The sequence below is a fragment of the Balaenoptera ricei genome, chromosome 13 (genome assembly GCF_028023285.1).
Source record: "Balaenoptera ricei isolate mBalRic1 chromosome 13, mBalRic1.hap2, whole genome shotgun sequence".
Taxonomy (NCBI): Eukaryota; Metazoa; Chordata; class Mammalia; order Artiodactyla; family Balaenopteridae; genus Balaenoptera; species Balaenoptera ricei.
In genome coordinates this window covers 10,093,303-10,117,603 of record NC_082651.1, presented here as the reverse complement: position 1 = coordinate 10,117,603, position 24,301 = coordinate 10,093,303, and the positions used below count along the sequence as shown (strand labels likewise).

General features: G+C 50.5%; 1 protein-coding gene across 2 annotated transcripts; it reads left to right on the top strand.

The window, feature by feature from the left end:
- Positions 1-302: 302 nt before the first annotated feature.
- On the top strand, positions 303-21,159 carry LOC132376695 (tyrosine-protein kinase ZAP-70). Of its 2 annotated transcripts, none has more exons than XM_059942495.1 (12): positions 303-710; positions 1,516-1,676; positions 14,107-14,245; positions 14,345-14,426; positions 14,505-14,551; positions 14,799-14,850; positions 15,942-16,125; positions 16,645-16,851; positions 18,731-18,923; positions 19,015-19,155; positions 19,257-19,369; positions 20,667-21,159. In XM_059942495.1, the coding sequence occupies exons 1-12, from the start codon at positions 309-311 to the stop codon at positions 20,788-20,790; spliced, it is 1,845 nt and encodes a 614-aa protein (XP_059798478.1). In that variant the 5' UTR covers positions 303-308; the 3' UTR covers positions 20,791-21,159. The 2 variants fall into 2 exon arrangements, with proteins under 2 accessions (XP_059798478.1, XP_059798479.1); XM_059942496.1 differs by having other exon boundaries at positions 309-710; positions 14,799-14,854; positions 15,910-16,125.
- The last annotated feature ends 3,142 nt before the right edge of the window (positions 21,160-24,301 follow it).

Below are 24,301 nucleotides of genomic sequence, written 5' to 3'. Positions count from 1 at the left end.
GTGGCGAGTGGGGCGCTCCGTACTAGGTTTGAAAAGTCAAAGGCTGGTTTGAGACTCCCCAGTCTGAGTCCCGCAGGCTTGGCCTCCTTTCCAAGTTGACTCCGGCACAAATCAGGCTCTGCACGATCGGCACATTCAGCTGTGCCGCACGGATGCCCTTTAATGCGGGCTCTCTCCTACTATCTCTGGGTACGATGGACGGGTTCAGGAAGGGAAACCGAGGCTCTGACGTGCCCCCAATCCCGCTCTGAACCCACAGAGTCTGAAGAGGCGCAGGGGCCCGCACCCTGCTCAGGGCAGCGGCGGCGATGCCGGACCCCGCGGCGCACCTGCCCTTCTTCTACGGCAGCATCTCGCGCGCCGAGGCCGAGGAGCACCTGAAGCTGGCGGGCATGGCCGACGGGCTCTTCCTGCTGCGCCAGTGCCTGCGCTCTCTGGGCGGCTATGTGCTCTCGCTCGTGCACGACGTGCGCTTCCACCACTTCCCCATCGAGCGCCAGCTCAACGGCACCTACGCTATTGCGGGCGGAAAAGCGCACTGCGGCCCCGCTGAGCTCTGCGAGTTCTATTCGCGCGACCCAGACGGGCTGCCCTGCAACCTGCGCAAGCCGTGCAACCGGCCGTCGGGGTTCGAGCCGCAGCCCGGGGTCTTCGACAGCCTACGCGATGCCATGGTGCGCGACTACGTGCGCCAGACTTGGAAACTAGAGGTGAGAGCGCGGGGCCGAAGGGGCGGGCCCTGGGAGGGCGGGGCCGGAGGGGACCAGGTTTTGGGAGGGGGCGGGTCTTGGGTGGGCGGGTCTGGAGGGAGGGCCTTGGGGACTGGGCCGGAGGGGCGGGCCTTGGGAAGGCGGGGCCTGGAAGGGCGGGCCCTTGGGGCCGAGGGAGCAATGGAACTGGGGGAGAGGTGGTCTTCGCGGTCTTCGCTAGCCTGTATTATGCTGTGCTGCGCCCGTTTTAGATGCTGGAGGGTTGGGGCCTGACTGGGGGCGGGCCTAGGAGGAGGCCTCGGAAACAGGGGCCTGAGCGATGCTATAGTGCTTGTCCGAGGCAGATGGCAAAGTGGAGGTCGGGGTAGGTGGAGGTCACGCTGAGTCCAGAGGAGGCGAGGCTTGGGCTGGGAGAGGGGCCTGAGAGGATGGTGGGGGCGGTGCTCTGGGGTAGGTTGGCTGGCAGGGGCGGTGGGTTGTGGTCTTCGACAGCATGCAGTGCACCACGGGGCGCGATTACCAGTGTCAGATCTTCAAGCTGGAGATGAGCTTGGGGCCGGCTAGAAGGCGGGGCCTGGGCCGTGGCCCTGGATGGGCGGGGCCTGGATGGCTTGGGGCGGGACCATGGAGATGAGGGGGCGTGGCTGTCCTTAACAGCCTAAATGACTCACCCCCTAGGTGCGCCTGGGTGGGTGGGGTGTCTCATGTGGAAGAGGCAATTGGGAGGGTCCAGGAGATGGAAGAGGTGTCCTGTGGCCGCCTACTTGGAGACACAAGTCTTCTCCACCCTCCCTTTCTTCCCTAGGGCGAGGCCCTGGAGCAGGCCATCATCAGCCAGGCCCCTCAGGTGGAGAAGCTCATTGCCACGACGGCTCACGAGCGGATGCCCTGGTACCACAGCAGCCTGACGCGCGAGGAGGCGGAGCGCAAACTCTACTCAGGCTCACAGACGGACGGCAAGTTCCTGTATGTGGGGCTTGGAGCCTGGGGCTTTGGGGCGGTGAGGCTGGGGCAGACCTCAGTGTGCAGGTGGGCGGTGAGGGGTGTGCCTGCGCTCGCAAGTGCGAGTGGGTAGTGCTTTTCTGAGTGTGAGCAGGGACGTGATATGCGAAAGGGGCAGCAGTGGTGAGGACTTCAGAGTTGGGCGGTTTGGGTTGGAATCCAGCGTCTGCTACTTACCAGCTGGGAACGCTGGGCAGGTATCGGAGCTGCCTACTTGGATTTCCTCTCCTGCATTCACCAAATATTTGTTGAACAGCTACCACATGCACTGTTCCGGGCATTGAGGACGTGGCAGTGCACAGGACAGACACAAATCCCCGTCCTTGTGGAGCAGGTAGACAAAGAAGGATGAATCGCTAAAACATAGAGTATGTCAGACGGTGGCAAGTGCTGTATGTGGAGCTGGGGAGGGGGGCTCCAAGTTGAGCTTAGGTGGCCAGAAAAGGCCTCTCCGATCGGGTGGCTTCTGCGTAAAGAACCGAAGGCGGTGAGAAGTGGGCTGTGAGCTCTCTGGGAGAAGGTGTTCCTGGCAAGAACACAGACCAGGAGGAGGTTCTTGGCATGTTCCAGAAGCAGCAAGGAGGCCAGTGTGCTTGGAGCTTAGTTAGTGAGGACTGGAGTGGGAGGGGGAGAAGGCAGGGAGGTGACTTTGGCTTTGACCCTGAGTGAGGTAGGAGCCCTGGGAGAGCATTGAAGCAACTCCCTCTAACTGCACTGTGGATGAAGGTAGTACCTACCCAAGGGTCTCTTATGAGATCGCAGGAATTAATAAGTGTAAAGCAATAGTATAGTATCTGGCATATACTAAACATGCACTAAGTGTTATCTTAAGTGGGTGAATGTGCGTATCTCTGCCTGAGCATGAGCCACAGCTGAACCATGTGGCTGTTTGTGAGTTTGTTATTATGAAAGAGTCTATCTAAAGCCCCCTGCTGGGGCTGCTGCTTTCTGGTCTGGACATGGGTTCATTGTATAGCAGATGTTATCCAGATGTCAGCTGAGGCCACTCAGGCCTTGAGATTTGGAAAAACTTGGTGCCTGTCTCTTTCCTGTGACTTCAGGAAGTCTAGCATCCTCCCCTTGAGATGTTAATTCTCAAGGGTCTCCCTTCTCATGGTTGCTTCTTGGCCTGAGATCCTGCCTGGCTGAATCCTTGCTCTCACCCACCTCCCCGCCGGGCTGTTCCCTCTCCTGGGGCCATCCCACTTGGAGGAACTGACCCCTTTCCCTTGATTTCCCCCACCCATGTGAGGTTTGAGCATGTGTACCAGATTACCTGCAGGTCTCCCACAAGATGCAGGTCCCTCTACAAGACTCTACTGTCAGCTGATAAAATAATTTTTTTTTCACCCTGCCTAACAGATTTAGGCTGTAAATTTAGGCTGTAATTTCATGTTACAGATAATACTCAGCTGCAAGGACGGCTTGTGAACAACTTAAGATAGGTCTGTTTTCTCTAAGAGGGAAACTCAACTTTGCATTTGTATCAGTTAGCTTTTGCTGTGTAACAAGCTGTCCCACGACTTACTGACTCAAAACAGTAGTTTATTACTTCTCATGATTCTGTGAGTCAGCTGAGTAGTCCTGGTTTAGGTCAGCTGGGCCGGGACTGAATACGTTGGGATGACCGTGGCTCTGGCTATTGGCTCAGTGTCACCTGGGCGATAGGGATGAGTAGGCTGCAGTGCTGTCATCATCGAGCAGGTTAGCCTGGACTTGTTCACATGGTGGTGGTTGCAGGGTTCCCAAGAACAGTCAGAGAAGGCAAGTTACAATACACAAGCACTTTTCAAGCCTCTGCTTCTGTAATGTTACTGATGTCCTCTTGGCCAAAGCAAGCCACTTGGCCCAGACCAGAGTCACTGTGGGGAAGGGACTACCCAAGGGAGAGGAATTGAGGCAGGCAGTTTTGCAAACAGTCTATCAGAGGAGTAGAACAAGGAGGCCATAATGAGGGTGATGGACATCTCAAACGTGGGCATTTGGGGCATCTTTCCTTTTGGACTATGATCTTGAAGGCAGAGCCTGCATCTGGTCCTTCTAGAGGGCTCCACCTTCTAGTACCTAGTGATGGCTGGTACTTGTCCAGATGTTTGTTACCTGCTTCATCAGAATGCTGCATGCTCCCCCTCTCAAGCGTGATGCTTACTAAAACCTTCTCGACCATTGGTCACACATCTCCCCACGTTCACATCTCACTTGCTCTTGCACACGTAACCTCAGGTACCTGAGTGTCCAGGGGCTCTCTCTAAGCCAGACACAACGAAGGGGGGTTCTCCAACTTTCCTGTTGGTGCAGCCAATTCTTTCTCCTTGTAGCTGCTTTCTCCTTTGTAACATGTAATTTCATTTTTCTTTCTTTTTACAATCTAGGTTCCGTTCTCTGGTTTCATCTCATGTCCCCAGTTCAGCCTTTCATCACCTCACAGTCTTTGCCTCTCTTTTGTCTTGGTTTTTCTTTCTTTTTCTTTCCTCCCCACCCCTCCCTTCCCCCATCTCTCCTTCCTACCTCACACAAACACACGTACTCATAGAGATAATGATTCCACCATTCCAATGGTTTAAAACTTTCTCCCAGATTCCCTAAGGCCCCCGACAGTATCAAAAGATTCTCGGGGGAGGGGGTGGAAGAAGTGAGTAGAGGGTGGAGCAGGGGGGGATTCTGAGCCCCATCCCAGCTCAGCTTTTTTTTAAAAAAAAATTAATTAATTAATTAATTAATTTTTGACTGTGTTGGGTCTTCATTGCTGCGTGCGGGCTTTCTCTAGTTGTGGCGAGCAGGGGCTACTCTTCCTTGTGGTGCGCGGGCTTCTCATTGTGGTGGCTTCTCTGGTTGTGGAGCACGGGCTCTAGGTGCGTGGGCTTCGGTAGTTGTGGCACGCGGGCTCTATAGCGCAGGCTCAGTAGTTGTGGAGCATGGGCTTAGTTGCTCTGCGGCATGTGGGATCTTTCTGGACCAGGGCTCGAACCCATGTCCCCTGCATTGGCAGGAGGATTCTTTTTTTTTTAAATTTATTTATTTATTTATTTATGGCTGTGTTGGGTCTTTGTTTCTGTGCGTGGGCTTTCTCCAGTTTGGGCGAGCGGGGGCCACTCTTCATCGCGGTGCGCGGGCCTCTCACTGTCGTGGCCTCTCTTGTTGCGGAGCACAGGCTCCAGACGCGCAGGCTCAGTAGTCGAGGCTCACGGGCCTAGTTGCTCCGCGGCATGTGGGATCGTCCCAGACCAGGGCTCGAACCCGTGTCCCCTGCATTGGCAGGCAGATTCTCAACCACTGCGCCACCAGGGAAGCCCCGGCAGGAGGATTCTTAATCACTGCGCCGCCAGGGAAGTCCCCCAGCTCAGCTTTGACGTGTTTCATATCTTAAGTGTCTATGGAAGATGTTGCTTGACAAAGAATTCCACTGCCCAAAGGAAAAGTTTGCAAACTTTCTCCGGTAACACAGCAGAGTTTATAAAAGGCTTGGAGTTAACCAGTCTGTTGGGATAAGAGGAATCTCTGGAGAGCCAGGGCCAGCGGCTATAGGTGCTTTGGATATCGAGGTGGCTTGAAGTCTCAGAGGTGGGTAGGACCAGCATTGGCCACAGGAGGCTGAGGCTGAGGGAGCTAGGATCTGGGTACAGTATAGAGACTGGGGCTGATGCTGGGGTTCAGAAGCAGTTGGAGCAGTGACATTATGAGGGACAGTGGCTCATGCAGGGAAATTTCAAGAGACCAGAAGCCACCACCATGAACCAGACTCCTGGGAAATTAGGCAGGGCATGCTTCTGACAGAAGCACAGTAGATTTTTCTGGTGGTTCCTGTTGTCAGTAACTGCTTTCTCAGTATGTGGGTAGTTAGGGGCTGAAGGTCAAAGCTGTAGGCGCAGAACCTCTCATGGGGCAGGGGTGAAGGAACATCCCTGATGCATCATGATGCCTGGGACAAGCCCAGGACTGGTCTGGTGCTGTGGTAAGGGTGCGGGTGTGATAGAAAGACACACCACTGTGGCCTGGAATGCTTACCAGTGACCACTGTTCAGAGCTGCTGATGAATGGATGGAATTATACCTAATGATGTTTGCTGTCAAAGCTCGCTTCCTTTCTGCATAACTGCAGCATCTGTGGGACTGGTTGATTCAACTCGGAAAGACACTTGAACCCTGGAGAGGGCCTTCAAGAACATATTGTTAATTGTTTCTTAATGGATCACTGACCCCTTTGGGAATTTTAGTGAAGCTGAACCCTTCTCACAATCCCCAAAACATATTTACCCCAAAGATTATGCCTACAGTTATATGAGATCATGGTTGATCCTGAACCTCATCTTTGGAGCCCTGAAGTCTGGGTTAGTTCTGTTTTTTCATTTTACATGTGAGGAAACTGGGGCACACGGAGAAGAAACAACTTGCTGTGGCTGGGCTGGGTGTCAGTCCCATGTAGCAATTAATTGGAGAGTCAGAAATGGATTTGCATCCTGGCTCTACCCCTAATCAACTGTGCAGTTTAGGCAAAAGATGTAGTGTTCTTGAGCCTCAGCTTCCTCCTCTGCAAAATGTGGATAATAATAGGACAAGGTAGGTATCTTGTGGAGAATGCTGTGAAGATTAAATGACAAATATGTGAAGAATTTAGAACCAGTATCTTAATAAATGGTAGCTCTTATTTTTTTCACTGTTATCAGGTTCTATATATTATTTTTAAATTGGACGGAATTCCCTGGCAGTCCAGTGGTTAGGACTCCATGCTTCCATTGCAGGGGGCACAGGTTTGGTCCCCGGTTGGGGAATTAAGATCCCGCAAGTCTCATGGCATAGCCAAAAAAAAAAAAAAAAAGTGGAGATACAAGTTGATTTCTTAGCCTGTACCTCTAGTTTAAGTTCAGGCTTGAACTGCAAGGATGAAGAACTGCCACCACCTGGTGGTTTTTTTGGTAAATAAAGTAGAATTTGTGACATTGAAATATATATGGTGACCACACCAGTATAGTAGTCTTTGCCTACGTGGGATTGGTGGCTGCTCTTTTGTGAACTCACATGTCTCTTTCCAAAGACAGTGTATCAGTTAGCCTTTGCTGTGTAACAAACCACACTAAACTGTTGTAGCTTAAAATAACATTCATTTATTCACCCTTGATTCAATGGGGTGGCTATTTGGGCTTAGTTCAGCTGGGTGGTTATTCAGCTGGTTTCTTTTGAGCTCACTTGTGTGGCCACAGTCAGCTGAAGGATTGACTGGGCCTTGATGGTCTGGGATGGCCTCACTCACATGTCTGGCAGAGGGCAGCCTGGGATGCTTTGGTTCTCCTTCATATGGCTTCTCCAACAGGCTAGTGTGGACTCATTTCCATGGTCATTGCAGGGCTGCCAGGAGAAGCAAGAAAGGGCAGGCAAGCCCCAGTGTCAACCACTTTTCCAGCCTCTCCTTGTGTCCTGTTTGCTAATGTCTTATTGACCAAAGCAAGTCACATGGTCAATCCCTGATTCAGGAGATACAGAACTAGATTCCACTTATTGATAGGAAGAAAGGTCTAATATTGTGCTGTTTTTTTTCAATATTCCATACACGTTTGCTGGTGAGTGGCTGAGCATTGAGTTTTTTTATTTTTTGTTTTTTTTAATTTTTGAATTTTATTTTATTTATTTTTTATACAGCAGGTTCTTATTAGTTATCTATTTTATACATATTAGTGTATACATGTCAATCCCAATCTCCCAGTTCATCCCACCCCCGCCCCCCACCACCACTTTCCCCCCTTGGTGTCCATACGTTTGTTCTCTACATCTGTGTCTCTATTTCTGCCCTGCAAACCGGTTCATCTGTACCATTTTTCTAGGTTCCACGTATATGTGTTAATATACGATATTTATTTTTTTCTTTCTGACTTACTTCACTCTGTATGACAGTCTCTAGGTCCATCCACGTCTCTATAAATGACCCAAGTTCGTTCTTTTTTATGGCTGAGTAATATTCCACTGTATATATGTACCACATCTTCTTCATGCATTCGTCTGTCGATGGGCATTTAGGTTGCTTCCATGACCTGGCTATTGTAAATAGTGCTGCAATGAACGTTGGGGTGCATGTGTCTTTTTGAATTATGGTTTTCTCTGGGTATATGCCCAGTAGTGGGATTGCTGGGTCATATGGTAATTCTATTTTTAGTTTTTTAAGGAACCTCCATACTGTTTACCATAGTGGCTGTATCAGTTTATATTCCCACCAACAGTGCAAGAGGGTTCCCTTTTCTCCACACCCTCTCCAGCATTTGTCGTTTGTAGCTTTTCTGATGATGCCCATTCTAACTGGTGTAAGGTGTTACCTCATTGTAGTTTTGATTTGCATTTCTCTAATGATTAATGATGTTGAGCAGCTTTTCATGTGCTTCTTTGCCATCTGTATGTCTTCTTTGGAGAAATGGCTATTTGGGTCTTCTGCCCATTTTTGGATTGGGTTGTTTGTTTTTTAAATATTGAGTTGCATGAGTTGTTTATATACATTGGAGATTAATCCTTTGTCCATTGATTCGTTTGCAAATATTTTCTCCCATTCTGAGGGTTGCCTTTTCATCTTGTTTGTAGTTTCCTTTGCTTTGCAAAAGCTTTTAAGTTTCATTAGGTCCCATTTGTTTATTTTTGTTTTTATTTCTATTACTCGAGGAGGTGGATCAAAAAAAATCTTGCTGTGATTTATGTCAAAGAGTGTTCTTCCTATGTTTTCCTCTAAGAGTTTTATAGTGTCCGGTCTTACATTTAGGTCTCTAATCCATTTTGAGTTTATTTTTGTGTATGGTGTTAGGGAGTGTTCTAATTTCATTCTTTCACATGTAGCTGTCCAGTTTTCCCAGCACCACTTATTGAAGAGACTGTCTTTTTGCCATTGTATATCCTTGCCTCCTTTGTCATAGATTAGTTGACCATAGGTGCATGGGTTTATCTTTGGGCTTTCTATCCTGTTCCATTGATCTGTATTTCTGGTTTTGTGCCAGTACCATATTGTCTTGATTACTGTAGCTTTGTAGTATAGTTGGAAGTCAGGGAGTCTGATTCCTCCAGCTCCATTTTTTCCCCTCAAGGCTGCTTTGGCTATTCGGGGTCTTTTGTGTCTCCATACAAATTTTAAGATTTTTTGTTCTAGTTCTGTAAAAAATGCCACTGGTAATTTGATAGGGATTGCATTGAATCTGTAGATTGTTTTAGGTAGTATAGTCAATTTCAGAATATTGATTCTTCCAATCCAAGAACATGGTATATCTCTCCATCTGTTTGTGTCATCTTTGATTTCTTTCATCAGTGTCTTATAGTTTTCTGAGTACAGGTCTTTTACCTCCTTAGGTAGGTTTATTCCTAGGTATTTTATTCTTTTTGTTGCAATGGTGAATGGGATTGTTTCCTTAATTTCTCTTTCTGATCTTTCATTGTTAGTGTATAGGAATGCAAGAGATTCCTGTGCATTAATTTTGCATCCTGCAACCTTACCAAATTCATTGTTTAGCTCTAGTAGTTTCCTGGTGGCATCTTTAGGATTATCTATGTATAGTACCATGTCATCTGCAAACAGTGACAGTTTTACTTCTTCTTTTCCAATTTGTATTCCTTTTATTTCTTTTTCTTCTCTGATTACTGTGGCTAGGAATTCCAAAACTATGTTGAATAATAGTGATGAGAGTGGACATCCTTGCCTTGTTCCTGATCTTAGAGGAAATGCTTTCAGTTTTTCACCACTGAGAATGATGTTTGCTGTGGGTTTGTCGTATATGGCCTTTATTATTTTGAGGTAGGTTCCCTCTGTGCCCACTTTCTGGAGAGTTTTTGTCATAAATGGGTGTTGAATTTTGTCAAAAGCTTTTTCTGCATCTATTGAGATGATCATATGGTTTTTATTCTTCAATTTGTTAATATGGTGTATCACATTTGATTGATTTGCGTGTATTGAAGAATCCTTATATTCCTGGGATAAATCCCACTTGATCATGGTATATGATTCTTTTAATGTGTTGTTGCATTCTGTTTGCTAGTATTTTGTTCAGGATTTTTGCATCTGTATTCATCAGTGATATTGGTCTTTAATTTTCTTTTTTTGTAGTATCCTTGTCTGGTTTTGGTATCAGGGTGATGGTGGCCTCATAGAATGAGTCTGGGAGTGTTCCTTCCTCTGCAATTTTTTGGAAGAGTTTGAGAAGGATAGGGGTTAGCTCTTCTCTAAATGTTTGATAGAATTCACCTGTGAAGCCATCTGGTCTTTGATTTTTGTTTGTTGGAAGATTTTTAATCACAGTTTGAATTTCATTACTTGATTGGTCTGTTCATATTTTCTATTTCTTCCTGCTTCAGTCTTGGAAGGCTATACCTTTCTAAGAATTTGTCCATTTCTCCCAGGTTGTCCATTTTATTGGCATAGAGTTGCTTGTAGTAGTCTCTTAGGATGCTTTGTATTTCTGCGGTGTCTGTTGTAACTTCTCCTTTTTTGTTTCTAATTTTATTGATGTGAGTCCTCTCCCTCTTTTTCTTGATGAGTCTGGCTAAAGGTTTATCAATTTTGTTTATCTTCTCAAAGAACCATCTTTTAGTTTTATTGATCTTTGCTATTGTTTTCTTTGTTTCTATTTCATTTATTTCTGCTCTGGTCTTTATGATTTCTTTCCTTCTGCTAACTTTGGGTTTTGTTTGTTCTTCTTTCTCTAGTTCCTTTAGGTGTAAGGTTAGATTGTTTATTTGAGATTGTTCTTGTTTCTTGAGGTAGGCTTCTATTGCTATAAACTTCCCTCTTAGAATTGCTTTTGCTGCATCCCATAGGTTTTGGATCATCGTGTTTTCATTGTAATTTGTGTCTAGGTATTTTTTGATTTCCTCTTTGATTTCTTCAGTGATCTCTTGGTTATTTAGTAACGTATTGTTTAGCCTCCATGTGTTTGTGTTTTTTATGTTTTTTTCCCTGTAATTGATTTCTAATCTCATAGCATTGTGGTCAGAAAAGATGCTTGATGTGATTTCAATTTTCTTAAATTTACCGAGGCTTGATTTGTGAACCAAGATGTGATCTATCCTGGAGAATGTTCCGTGTGCACTTGAGAAGAAAGTGTAATCTGCTGTTTTTGGATGGAATGTCCTATAAATATCAATTAAATCTATCTGGTCTATTGTGTCATTTTAGCTTGTGTTTCCTTATTTATTTTCATTTTGGATCATCTGTCCATTGGTGTAAGTGAGGTGTTAAAGTACCCCACTATTATTGTGTTACTGTCGATTTCCTCTTTTATAGCTGTTAGCAGTTGCCTTATGTATTGAGGTGCTCCTATGTTGGGTGCATATGTATTTATAATTGTTATGTCTTCTTCCTGGATTGATCCCTTGATCATTATGTAGTGTCCTTCCTTGTCTCTTGTAACATTCTTTATTTTAAAGTCTATTTTATTTCATATGAGTATAGCTACTCCAGCTTTCTTTTGATTTCCATTTGCATGGAATATCTTTTTCCATCCCCTCACTTTCAGTCTGTATGTGTTCCTGGGTCTGAAGTGGGTCACTTGTAGACAGCATATATATGGGTCTTGTTTTTTGTATCCATTCAGCGAGCCTGTGTGTTTTGGTTGGAGCATTTAATCCATTCACGTTTCAGGTAATTATTGATATGTATGTTCCTGTTACCATTTTCTTAATTGTTATGGGTTTGTTTTTGTAGGTCCTTTTCTTCTCTTGTGTTTCCCACTTAGAGAAGTTCCTTTAGCATTTGTTGTGGAGCTGGTTTAGTGGTGCTGAATTCTCTTAGCTTTTGCTTGTCTGTAAAGCTTTTGATTTCTCCGTCGAATCTGAACGAGATCCTTGCCGGGTAGAGTAATCTTGGTTGTAGGTTCTTGCCTTTCATCACTTTAAATATATTGTGCCACTCCCTTCTGGCTTGTAGAGTTTCTGCTGAGAAATCAGCTGTTAACCTTATGGGAGTTCCCTTGTATGTTATTTGTCATTTTTCCCTTGTTGCTTTCAATAATTTTTCTTTGTCTTTAATTTTTGTCAGTTTGATTGCTATGTGTCTCGGCATGTTTCTCCTTGGGTTTATCCTGCCTGGGACTCTCTGTGCTTCCTGGACTTGGGTGGCTATTTCCTTTCCCATGTTAGGGAAGTTTTCAACTATAATCTCTTCAACTATTTTCTTGGGTCCTTTCTCTCTCTCTTCTCCTTGTGGGATCCCTATAATGCAAATGTTGTTGCATTTAATGTTGTCCCAGAGGTCTCTTAGGCTATCTTTATTTCTTTTCATTCTTTTTTCTTTATTCTGTTTCTTGGTAGTGAATTCCACCATTCTGTCTTCCAGGTCACTTATCCGTTCTTCTGCCTCAGTTATTCTGCTATTGATTCCTTCTAGTGTATTTTTCATTTCAGTTATTGTATTGTTCATCTCTGTTTGTTTGTTCTTTAATTCTTCTAGGTCTTTGTTAAACATTTCTTGCATCTTCTCCATCTTTGCCTCCATTCTTTTTCTGAGGTTCTGGATCATCTTCACTATCATTATTCTGAATTTTTTTTCTGGAAGGTTGCCTATCTCCACTTCATTTAGTTGTTTTTTGGGGTTTTATCTTGTTCCTTCATCTGGTACAAAGTCCTCTGCCTTTTCATTTTCCTTATCTTTCTGTGAATGTGGTTTTCTTTCCACAGGCTGCAGAATTGTAGTTCTTCTTGCTTCTGCTGTCTGCGCTCTGGGCATTGAGTTTTTGTTGTCAGTTCAAAACTTAAGGTTTTGACCTTACAAAGTATTTTCACTTCTCAAAAGAAGAGAACTAGTAGTTAGAGACAATCACCTCCAGGCCAGCCCACCAGTCTAGTTATGGAAGCTCCTTCCTTTCTGTGGGACATTTGCATTTCTTAGTTTGTTGTGGGATTCTCTTCCTTGCCTTTGGTGCTCCCCCATTGCTCCCCACCCTGTTTCCTATCTCCACGTTTCCAGGTAGGCTGCCCTGGTCACTATGTCAGCCTTCACTGCATTGTTCTTTGGGGAACTTGCTGTCCGGGAAAGGATGGGATATTCACAGCCACCCCTCCATCCCTCACTCATGTTTTGCCATGGAGATTTAAGGGACATTTCTCCGTCTCTTTGGCCTAAGGAAGGGTTGCAAGGTGGGCTCATGTCTGTCTTGTTCACCACTGTACTCCTGCCCTTAGAATAGTGCCTGGCATGTAGTCAACACTTAGTAAACATTTGTCCAGTGAATTAATATCCATGGGCAGGGCCTAAGCCCTGAGAGTTTACACTCTGATGGTGCCCAACTGTGGGTCATCCCATGGCTATTTCCTGCTGTGCGCTCCCAGCCAGCTCTTGTGTAACTTAGTTCAATCCCCTAGATTATTGGTCTGTTGTCTACAGTGTCCACAGAGCCTGAGACCACCTCCAGAAACAGCTGCCCCTTCCTCCTGCATTAGAAATCTACACTTAACCCTGGAATAGAAACTTGTGCCAGGAACTCAAGACAAAACTATTTTGTGGGAGATGCTGACTAGTTTTACAATGGGATGGGAGGGTGCAGGTGGCCCTAAATTGGTCCCTGTGTGTGTTTGTGTGTGTGTGTGTTTGTGTGTGCATGTGTGTATGTGGTTGGACAGGTTCTTACTGCATGAAGGCACCATCTTTTAGGGGCTTAATTCTGATTGATAGACATGGAAGATTTATTTGTTTTGGCAAATTTCCAGAAGAGGACAATCAAGGGTTTCATTCTTTTAAAGGTCATCTGTTATGATAACTGGTGGGTCTCTTGTGATGGCAAGGTGACTTGTTCTGATGTGTACAAAGGTGCCCTGTGATCTAGCCATGGACTTGGCACTTACCTTTATTGCTCTATGTATAGAAACAGCTTTGTCTCCCCAAGAGAATGGTCTTAAGTCTGTGTGTCCCCCGTGAGTGGCTCTGTGTCCACCATAGATGAAAAAATATCCCTCCATGAATCACCAAGTGTCTCCCCGCCCCACACCTGTGGCCAAGTTCCAGCCATGGGTGGCCTGGTATTCAGCCATGGAGGACCAGGTGTCCCCCAGTGTATGGCCAAGTGTCCCCCCCGAATGGCCAAGTGTGCAGCTGTGCGTGGCTGAGTATCAGGCCATGCAAGGCTGAATGTCCACCGTGGGTGGCCCAGTATTCCCCTGTGGATGGCCACATGCCTGCCCTTGGACGACTGTGAACATGGCCATTCTCCTCTCTGCTCACCCCGGCGCCCCCTCCACCAGCCCCACGCACGGCATGTTACCAGTAGGTCTGGAGGTTGAGTGGGGCCTGACCTCAGCTCCCGCAGCCCCTGCCACTTCTCCATGAGTCTGTGGGGTGCGAGCCCATAGGGTGTGTGTGTGGGAACTGGGGCCTAGTAGGAGGGCACCACGGGGGAGGGGGCCCAGGTGGTTGTAGGGGTGACACCCCCTCCTTCCCCTGCCAGGCTGAGACCCCGGAAGGAGCAGGGCACCTATGCGCTGTCTCTGATCTATGGGAAGACTGTGTACCACTACCTCATCAGCCAGGACAAGGCGGGCAAATACTGCATTCCCGAGGGGACCAAGTTTGACACGCTCTGGCAGGTAGGCCGCCCACACACCCTGCTGTGGGCAGAGGCTGCGGCGGGGTGCTCAGGCTCCTGGGGGGGAGGGGAGCCCCGGCCCTGACGCTCCTCCCTGCAGCTGGTGGAGTACCTGAAGCTGAAGGCCGACGGGCTCATCTACTGCCTGAAGGAGGCCTGTCCCAACAGCAGCGCCAGCTCAGGTGAGCGGGGCAGCGGGGGGCAGGGGTGAGCGGGAGACCCCGGCCCCCACCCCCTCACTGTCCCTTCTGCTCCCCCAGAGGCCGCTGCTCCCACACTCCCCGCCCACCCATCCACATTCACCCAGGTGAGTCAGCAGCACCGTAGACTTGGGGCCTTGGGGATGGAGCTGGGTGGGCAATGGGTCCTGTTCCCAGGGTGGGGCTCCGGGCGGGAGATGGGGGGAGAGTGGGGCTGCCGTGAAACAGAAGAGGGTACCCCCAGCACCATCTCTGGGAGTCCACAGAGGATGTGGGTCTCATGAGAGGGGCTGGGTGCCCCCAGCTCTGGCCCTGCTGACCCTTGCTGACCCTTGCTGACCCCATGACCTTTAGCCTCAGAGACGGATCGACACGCTCAACTCAGATGGATACACCCCCGAACCAGGTGAGTCAGCAGAGATGGAGGTGTGTAGGGGTTCGTGTCAGACCAAGAGCAGGGTCCTGGCTGGGCCCTGGGGTGTGTCAGGGGAGGGACGTGTGCCAGGCCTGACCTGCGGCGGTGGGCCTGGTTGCCCTGTGCATGCGCTGTGCCTGCAGGTGTCCACGTGGGCACATGCATCATGCCCGCCTGTGAGCACGTGCCCGGGGGCATGCTGACGTGCCGGGGAGTAGACCTGGCCGAGCCTGGGCCACCCCGGGTACAGACACATCTGTTAAGCACCTACTACCTGCCAGTCGTGCTCCAAGCTCACTGAGTGTATGAGCTTTGCTGAATCCTCCCGACAAGCCACATGAGGCAGTCATGGTAATCATTCTCATTTTACAGAAGAGAAAGGAGGGCCAGGAACTGTCACGTCCCGCAGCTAGGCAGTGGTGGAGCTGGGGTTTGAACCCAAGGAGACAGGCTCCAGAGCCCAGGTCCCTAAAACGCCCTGCCGCAGATGCTCGTGTGTTTCATGTGTGGATGTAAGCCTGTGCATGTGTGTGCAGAGAACATACACAGTTGCCTGTGCACAGAGAGGCTCATCTGGAGCCCTTGTACACATGGCTGCGTGGTGCATACGTAGACATGGGCAGGCGTGACATGGTGCATACGTGTCAGTGCACGCACACGCATAGGTGTGCACACTCCAGCTGGCACTACATTGGTTACTTGTGCAGACACGCCTTTGGACCCCCATCACACACCGAGACATGGGTGAGAGTGTACATGGGTGTTATGCGTGAACACGCAGGGGCACACGTGTGTGCACACTCTAGCCATTGCACACATGGTTACATGTGCACATTAGAGTCCTCTTGGACGTGGCTTCCCAGCTCACCCACAGATGGGACCAGGAGCACACACAAATGCACACACGCGCATGAACACACACGTGTGCCCGTGTGCCCGTGCATGCTCTGGATGGTGCACCCTGTGCCTTGCAGCGCACGTGCCTGGTGGGCACCGAGGCTGCCCTGCCCTGCTCAGCCCCCCTCCCTCTCCCCGCTCCTGACTTGGGAGCACGCGCCTGTGTGTGTGTCCCGCATGCCTAGTGTCCTCAGAGAAGCCGCGATCGATGCCCATGGACACCAGCGTGTACGAGAGCCCCTACAGCGACCCCGAGGAGCTCAAAAACAAGAAGCTCTTCCTGAAGCGCGAGAACCTCCTCATGGCTGACATAGAACTTGGCTGCGGCAACTTCGGCTCCGTTCGCCAGGGCGTCTACCGCATGCGCAAGTAGGCTGCCCAGCCTTGGTTGGGGAACCACTGTGGGAGGGGCAGAGGGGACGTTGCCTCCTAAGGCCTTGGGGGTTGGAACCAGGATGTGACTTCAGGTTGCCTGGGAAACAGACTCCGGGACAGGAAATTGCCTGCTAGGCGGGGTTACCTGGGGGAGCCCAGGGCAGCACCCGAGAGGGAGTGAGAGGAGCAGGTCTGGGGCCGAGAGAAGTTGGGCTGAGCTGCAGATGCAGCAGAGTCCCCCTTGTCCGCTCCATCGGCTGGTCATTGGATACAGGCTGGTCACTTGGTACAGGCTGCCCCTGGGGAGGGTGACACTTTGAGCCGGTTCTTTTCAGCGAGGGCCAGTTCCTGGGCGGGGCTTGGCTGTGAGCTGTGAGCTGCAGGGAGGACCGGACGGCAAACCACAGCATCTACTACACAAGTCCAGGGAGAGGAGAGGCAGGTCGGGTGGGGATGAGGGGGCCGGGTCAGGCCCGTGCCAGCTCACGCGTGTCCCTCCGTGCGTCACGGCAGGAAGCAGATCGACGTGGCCATCAAGGTGTTGAAACAGAACACGGAGAAGGCGGACAAGGACGAGATGATGCGGGAGGCGCAGATCATGCACCAGCTGGACAACCCTTACATCGTGCGGCTCATCGGCGTCTGCCAGGCCGAGGACCTCATGCTGGTGATGGAGATGGCGGGCAGCGGGCCGCTGCACAAGTTCCTGCTTGGGAAGAAGTGAGCCTCTGGGCCGGCCAGGTGTTTGGGGCTGGGGGCAGGGGGGAATGATCCTGTCCACCCACGGGTGTGTTCCACACTCATTTCCTGCGTTTATAGACACACAGCTGCTGCCCACACTCACGCCCATGACAGATCTGACCCCAGGTTTGACTTTCAGCTCTGCCACTAACTGGTGTGACCCCAGCTGGGTTTCTTAATTCACCTGTGCCTCAAGTTTCCTCATTTGTACCATGGTGATGCACAGTATTTACATCCAGGGGCTCTTGTGAGGGCCAAATAAGTTGCTGTCTATCAATAGAAAGTGCTCAGAACGGTGCCTGGCGTTGCTTATAGGAGCTTTGTAAGTATTAGCTCTGTCACAACTGCCACCTCTGTTCTCTCGGCCAATTTGTGACGCACGGGAAGTTGCCGATGGTTGATGGTCTTTGACCTAAAGCAGGGTTGGAAAACTGCAGCCAGGCTTGTTTTGTACAGCCTGGTTTCACATTTTTAAAGGTCTATGAAAAAAACAAAGAGGACTATGTGGCAGAGACCATATGTGTCCTGCAAAGGCTGAAATAGTTACTCTCAGGCCCTATAGAGAAAAAATTGGCCCATCTCTAATCCAAAGAAATTGCAGTTTCATTTGTGTTCCCTCGTGCCTCAAACTCTTACCCTCACGACACGATATTTTACACTTGCAGAGGCACATGACCTTGAACCCGAGCTCTTGCTGGAGTGCGTGCCTTCACCGGTCCCAGCTCATGTACTCAGTTATCCCACGGGTGTTTATTGGGCAATTTCTCTGTGACAGGGACCATTACCAGCACTTGGGATTATCAGCGAACAAAGAGACAAAGTTCTCTGCCCTGTATTTTGGTTGGGAAAGAGAGGCTTTAAATAATCATTATAATACCGTAAAGTATAGAGTATGTTGGAAGGTAAGTACTATGGAAAGGGGGTTGGGAATGTCAGGGTAGGAGGTGAGAAGTGAGAAGGTGAGGCAGCCACGTGCAGCTCTGGGGGAAGAGTGGTCCAGACAGGGCACAGCCGGTGCAAAGGTCCTGAGGTGCCTGGTGTGGTAGAGGAACTGTGAGTAGGGCCCCGAGGCTGAAGCAGAGTGAGTGCAGGGGAGGGGGGAGCTGACGTGGGCAGGGAGGTGATGGGGCAGATGGTGCAGGGCCTTGTGGGCCGTGGGGAGGACTTGGACATTTACCTTGAGTGAGGTGGGAGCCCTGGATGCTGTGAGCCAAGGAGGGGCAGGACCTGACTCCAGTGTGGGAAGGACAGACGGTGCCGGGTGAGGGCAGAGATGGCTGTTCTGGTCCAGGCTGGCAATGATGACGGCTGGGTCAGGGTGGCAGAAGCAGACGTGGAGAGAAGTAGGGGGATTCTGGAGGGATTTTGAAGTCAGGGCTGCCAGGGTTTGCTGACGGATTGGATATTGGGTGTGAGAAAGAGGAGCTGAGGGCAAGGCCAGTGCTTCTGAGTAAATGAAAAGATGGAGAAAGAGGAGTGTGTGTGTGTGTGTGTGTGTGTGTGTGTGCGCGCGCGCGCACGCGTGCGTGTGTTTGTACAATCAGGAACTTGGCTTTGTCTTTATTATCTTTGAGATGCCCGTGAGACTCCCTGAGGGCACACAGAGGATGCAGGTAAATGTGTTAAGTCTGGGAATCCCAGTATATGGATGAAATTTAAGGCCTCGAACCTGGATGAGGGCAGAGGTTTGTGCCTGTTTTGCTCACGCCATGTCCCCCCGCCCCATGCCTGGCACACAGCAGGTGCCCAATAAGCATCTGTTGAACAGAGGCTCAGCTGGGTCAGAGAAGTGGGCTTTGCCCCCTTGGGGACTGGGGCTGTCCCCTCCCAGCTGCCCCTGCCTTCCCCTGCACCCCAGGGAGGAGATCCCCGTCAGCAACGTGGCGGAACTGATGCACCAGGTGTCCATGGGGATGAAGTACCTGGAGGAGAAGAACTTTGTGCACCGTGACCTGGCGGCCCGCAATGTCCTTCTGGTCAACCGGCACTACGCCAAGATCAGCGACTTTGGTCTCTCCAAGGCACTGGGTGCTGACGACAGCTACTACACTGTGAGCCCCTGGCCCTGGGGTGCCCAGGTGGAGGAGGCGGTGGTGTGGAGGGTCCCCGAGCCCTGTCCCGGCAGCATCTCCCACCCACCAGGCTCGCTCGGCGGGGAAGTGGCCGCTCAAGTGGTACGCGCCTGAGTGCATCAACTTCCGCAAGTTCTCCAGCCGCAGTGACGTCTGGGGCTACGGGGTCACCATGTGGGAAGCCTTCTCCTATGGCCAGAAGCCCTACAAGGCAAGTGTGGGCAGAGGCGGGCGGACAGCTGGGTGGGAAGAGGGGCCAGGGGGGAAGGGGCCCTGGTTACTCACATGTGTACTTGGCTCTGGCTTGAGCAGAAGATGAAGGGCCCCGAGGTCATGGCCTTCATCAAGCAGGGCAAGCGGATGGAGTGCCCACCAGATTGTCCACCTGAAATGTACAAACTCATGAGCGACTGCTGGACCTACAAGTGAGTGCCAGCGGGCAGGAGGGTACCTGGCTGAACTGACACCCAGGCCTGGGGCAGGAATTCGTGGTGCCCAGTAGTCCAACTAACTCATCCCACCCAAAGACTCACCCAATTCATGGCCTTTCCAACCCTCGGTACCTTTATTCCCCCTGCATCTACGCTCAACTCTCCAACAGACTGACCTTACAGTGCTCCAGTGGTCCAGCACCCCAGCACCCTACCTGCGGACACCCACTGTTCCAGCATCTAAAACCTCAGTCTCCCACCAGCCAATACTCAAATGATCCTGCAACACTCAGACAAGTCAGTACTGTGACCCAAACTATGATACCAATACTCAGGGCATGGGATAATACTCCATTATATAATTCCTGTTTCCGATCAGCCAACATTCAACACCTAATTACCCATTCAGGCCAACACCAAAGCACCCAGATACTCAATGCCCTCCCATCTCTGTCTGCTTGAAGCCTGGTGCTTGAACACGCCAACTCCTAACACCATCAATACCTCCCCTTCCCATCACACAACAGGCAACATGCACCCAAACAAGCTATTACCCTACACTAATCCTGCAATGCACGGGCATTCCAATATTTGAAACCTTTCCTGCCCTAGCATCCATTATTCCACTGGCCAACACCTTTCACACTGACACCCAAACACCCAAGCACTCCAATAAATACACACCCTACTTATGATAAATGAATAAGAAATGATCAGCCCATCCCTTCTCCACCATGTATTAACTCAACCTCTATCAAGAAACAATACACCAACACCCCAACACCCAAAGAGGCTAGCACCTAACACCCCAACGCAATACATGGATATTCCACACACATACCAGTAATACCCTGACTCTCCACTAGCTGAACCCATCCTCCATACGCCAATGTTCCTCTCCTTCGCGGGCAGCGTACTTGCATCCGTGTGAGCCCGCGCCCAGCACCCAAATAGCCTGGCCAAATACACACGCTCAGTACATCAGCATTCAACATCCCAGCTCCCCGTGGTCAACAGTTGTCACCCCTACACTCAGGGAGCTCCCTTCCCTAAGTCTTCGCCAGTCAACACTCAGTATATGGTTCCCCTCCATCCTGGATGTCAGCTCAACTAGGCGATACGGCAACCCCGGAATTGCAGTCCTCTCACACCCAGGAGACCCCTCCATTACCCGATACCCGTCCCCCACCCCAGGCCCACTGCTTTCTGAGCCCCATGCATGTCCACCCACCAGCTGAAGTTGGGTTCTGGGGGTGTGGTCAGCAGTCTGGATCTCCCCGACCCCTCACAGGTGGGAGGACCGCCCAGACTTCCTGACCGTGGAGCAGCGCATGCGCACCTACTACTACAGCTTGGCAAGCAAGGCCGAGGACCCTGCCGCGTGCGGAAAGGGGGCCGAGGCTGCGTGTGTCTGAGCTCCAGCCTGCCAGCCCCTATGCCCCAGCTTGTCCTCCTGTGTCCTCAGCTCCCTCCCAGGACCTCCAGTCTGGCTGAGCCCAGCTCAGTTTCTCTCCCCACCACCAGCTGGGCTGTGATAAGGCGGACAGCTCAGGCCTCCGGCCCACACTGGTCTAGTATTCCCTGCCCGGTCACCTGGCCCCTCTGGCTGGGGTAGGAGGCCGAGACCCAGGCAAGGTGGTCCTGGGCTGGAATCTACTGGGAGGCCTTGAGCTGAGGGGGCGTTGCTTACAGCAAGGACCCTCCTTCCTCTGGGCCCAGAAGGGCGGACTTCCGGAGTCCTCAGGTGGCAAGACCCCAATCATTGGAATAAACTCAGCTTCTCTCTCGTCTGAGATCCCTCATCTTTCTGGGGTGAGGGCGGGGGGACCAGGAAAGGGGCTGGGTCATCGGAAGGGGTCCATGAGAAGTGCCTGATGGTGCAACGCACGGGCATTCCAATACTTGATACAGCTTTTCTCGTGTGGTCCTGGGGGGGGCTGGCTTTCCCGCCCTTGTGCCCTGGGGACATCTTTACCAGCGTGAGGGGCTGCAGCAGGTGAGCGTGGGGACTTAGGGGCCGCGTGCCTGCTGGCCACTCAGCTCCCCGAGCCTCACGGACGGCGTGAGACAGGTGCTGCCCGTGTCCGCGGCGTGTTAGCATCAGCTGGAGAGAGTTTAACACACGCTGATCCCGCCCCAGCCCGTGCATTTTAAGGTCTCTTCAGGTGATTCTATCATTCTGCCCCTTCTCAGCTGCCTCCCCTTCCTCCCTGGGCCCAGACAGTCACAGCTGGGAATCCTTATCACGTGAAGCCCCGAGGGCCGGCTCAGTCCCGCTCAGGAGAAGACCCGGCTCCAAGCGCGCGCTGCCTCAGTGTCCCCACATGAAGAGCTGGGGTGTTGGAGCACAGAACCCGACAGGTCGGGTGAAGTGGAGCCAGGCCCCTGCATTTCTTTTCCGGACTTGCTCCCCCTTGCTCGGCTGCAGTTGGCCCCTGTGCCCTGCAACGCCTCCTCCTCCTCTTGGCCTGGCCCCGAAGGGCCACGGGCTCCAGGGCGGCCATGCTCCCCACTCGGCGCCAGGCAGAGGCAAGGAGATTTTCTGCGGCTTCTGAGAAGGTAGATTTTCTTTCTTTTTGTTTGTGGAGCTCTAGAAAGCCTGGGGCTGTTTTGTGGCACTGTGGGGTGGGGTGTGGGGACTGGGGCTTGAGGCCCAGGCTGGTGACGCCCGAGAGGAGACCCCAGAACCTTGGTGATGTGAGTGCGTTGTCGAAACCAGGAAATTGACATTGGGGTTATTAACTTAGGTACAGACCTTGCTCTGATTTTACCGCTTACGGAGGTTTAATATTTCATGTGTAAGCTTCATGTTAGCGTATTCTTTAATGAACTTTGTATTCTACCTGGAAAGTAGTTCGGAGAGCCCCCAGTTACAGAGTCAACTCCAGACGCCCGAAGACTCTCAGCTATGTGTTTGTTTGGAGACTAAATCTGTAATGGTTTGGAATTGTTTGAGGGTCTCCAAGCCCTGCCAGACGATATCTTCCTGCATTTAGATTCGAAACAGACGAGCAGAGCACAGCGATTGTAAAGATTAAGATACAAACTCAGTTCCTTCCATTTTGTCATTCTCTGCGGCCACTTGAAGATTTTGTGTTTAAAATGTAAAACAGTGAAGTTTGCAAGCCATGCGATATATTTTTAGTTGGTAAATGCACATATTAGTTCATAAGCTAACTGTGTTACTGACTTTGAATAGCACCATTAAAATGCAAAAATTGTTTTTTAACTAATTGTTTTAAAACTAATGAAGAAATCAAGAAAAATTACATCAATGGTACAATTTCGTGGCTTCTGAAGTTGTACTGTTTGCAGATATTTCAGTTTTATTAAATCCACGTGTTAGTTACTGGATAATTATTTACGTTGTTACATAAAGTATTATGTCAGAAGGGAAATACATTTTCGCTGTCTGCATTTCTTTTGTGGTCATCATTATTATTTGTTTCATGTTATGATTATTGCTGAAGATGACATTTTATGGGGAGGAGGTGTTAAAAGTGATCCGTTCTGGTGGTCAAATACATTGAGAACGCTCGGTGCTCGCAATAAATGACTGTTGAATAAACCAATGAAAGAGGGTGCAGTTACACATAGTTACCACCAGGTGGCGGTGTTCCCCAAGCCAAGATCGCTCAGCTGCTCAAACCCGGCTCTCGCCTCCTGCCCCACTTTGGCCATCTTCCGCCTGGAACAGGACCCCAGGCTCTTCCCTGGTCTCACAGGCCCCTAGTCCCGTCCCCTGCAATCTGTTCACTCCAGAACCGCTTGAAGGGTCTTTTCTACTAGCAGCTCTGACCAATTCCCTCCATCCTCTTCCAGGGTTCCCTAAACATATTCATGCTGACTCTCACCTCTGGGCTTTTGCATCTACTGTTCCCTCTGCCTGGAATTATTTTCATCCCCATTTTACTCATGTCCACAAGGAAAACTTATCTTTAAAGTGTGAGTAAGTTACTGGGGGAAGTTTCTTAATCTCTCTGTGCCTCAGTTTCTTTGGGTGGTTTGGCCAGAAAGAGAAGGTAAATCCAGGTCAAGGAGTTAGAAAACCTGCAGGGAAGTGTCTTGGGATGTAAAGAGAGAAAGGCCTCCCCTACCTCCTGCCCTCCAGGGGTAGGGGGCTCTGGCTTTGGCCAACCCAAGCCTCCTTGATGGGTCCCTAGTGGCTGGACCAGAGGGTCTTCTGCTCTCCACGCCCTCCCTGGTGGGGCTGTTTGCACTCTGCTGACCCCCTGAGCCAGCCTCTGGTCCCTGGGAAGACACCAGGTGTGTGTGTCGGGGGGTCAGTTCCGGCTGGGAAGCTACGAGCTGCAGGTGGGTCCTGGTGTCACCTTTATGGAAGTGCTGGTGACTCCCTCCCACACTGAGGAGCTTGGAGGCCGCATGAGGCTCACGGGACTCATTGCGACACAGCCGGGAGGGAAGCACTGTGTGCAGGTAGGGACCTGGCTGAGCCCACTGGCCTTCAGGGGGCTGCGGGGGTCCTTGGGGTGGCGTCCAGCACTACTTCCCCCCGCCCATTTCAGCCTCTCTTCCCGGCTCTGTCCTCCCCACTCTGTCTCCCTCTCCGCCCCATCTCTATTTCTCTGTGATAGTCTTAAGTCCCTTAAGAAGAAAGAGCCTTCTCCCCTCTGCCTCTTTTTTTTTTTTTTTTTTTTTTTTTTTTTAAAGAATTTTTTTTTAAGGCATTGTTTACTTTGTTTATTTATTTATTTTTGGCTGTGTTGGGTCTTCGTTTCTCTGCGAGGGCTTTCTCTAGTTGTGGCAAGCGGGGGCCACTCTTCATCGCGGTGCGCGGGCCTCTCACCATCGCGGCCCCTCCCGTTGCGGGGCACAGGCTCCAGACGCGCAGGCTCAGTAATTGTGGCTCACGGGCCTAGTTGCTCCGTGGCATGTGGGATCTTCCCAGACCAGGGCTCGAACCCG

What these genes read in the sequence shown, in the direction of transcription:
- LOC132376695 (XM_059942496.1), top strand. Translation starts at nt 309, where the DNA reads ATGCCGGACCCCGCGGCGCACCTGCCCTTCTTCTACGGCAGCATCTCG. An exon ending in AAGTTCCTGCTTGGGAAGAA is followed by an intron (nt 16,852 to 18,730) that starts GTGAGCCTCTGG and finishes CCTGCACCCCAG; the next exon opens with GGAGGAGATCCCCGTCAGCA. An exon ending in ATGGCCAGAAGCCCTACAAG is followed by an intron (nt 19,156 to 19,256) that starts GCAAGTGTGGGC and finishes TGGCTTGAGCAG; the next exon opens with AAGATGAAGGGCCCCGAGGT.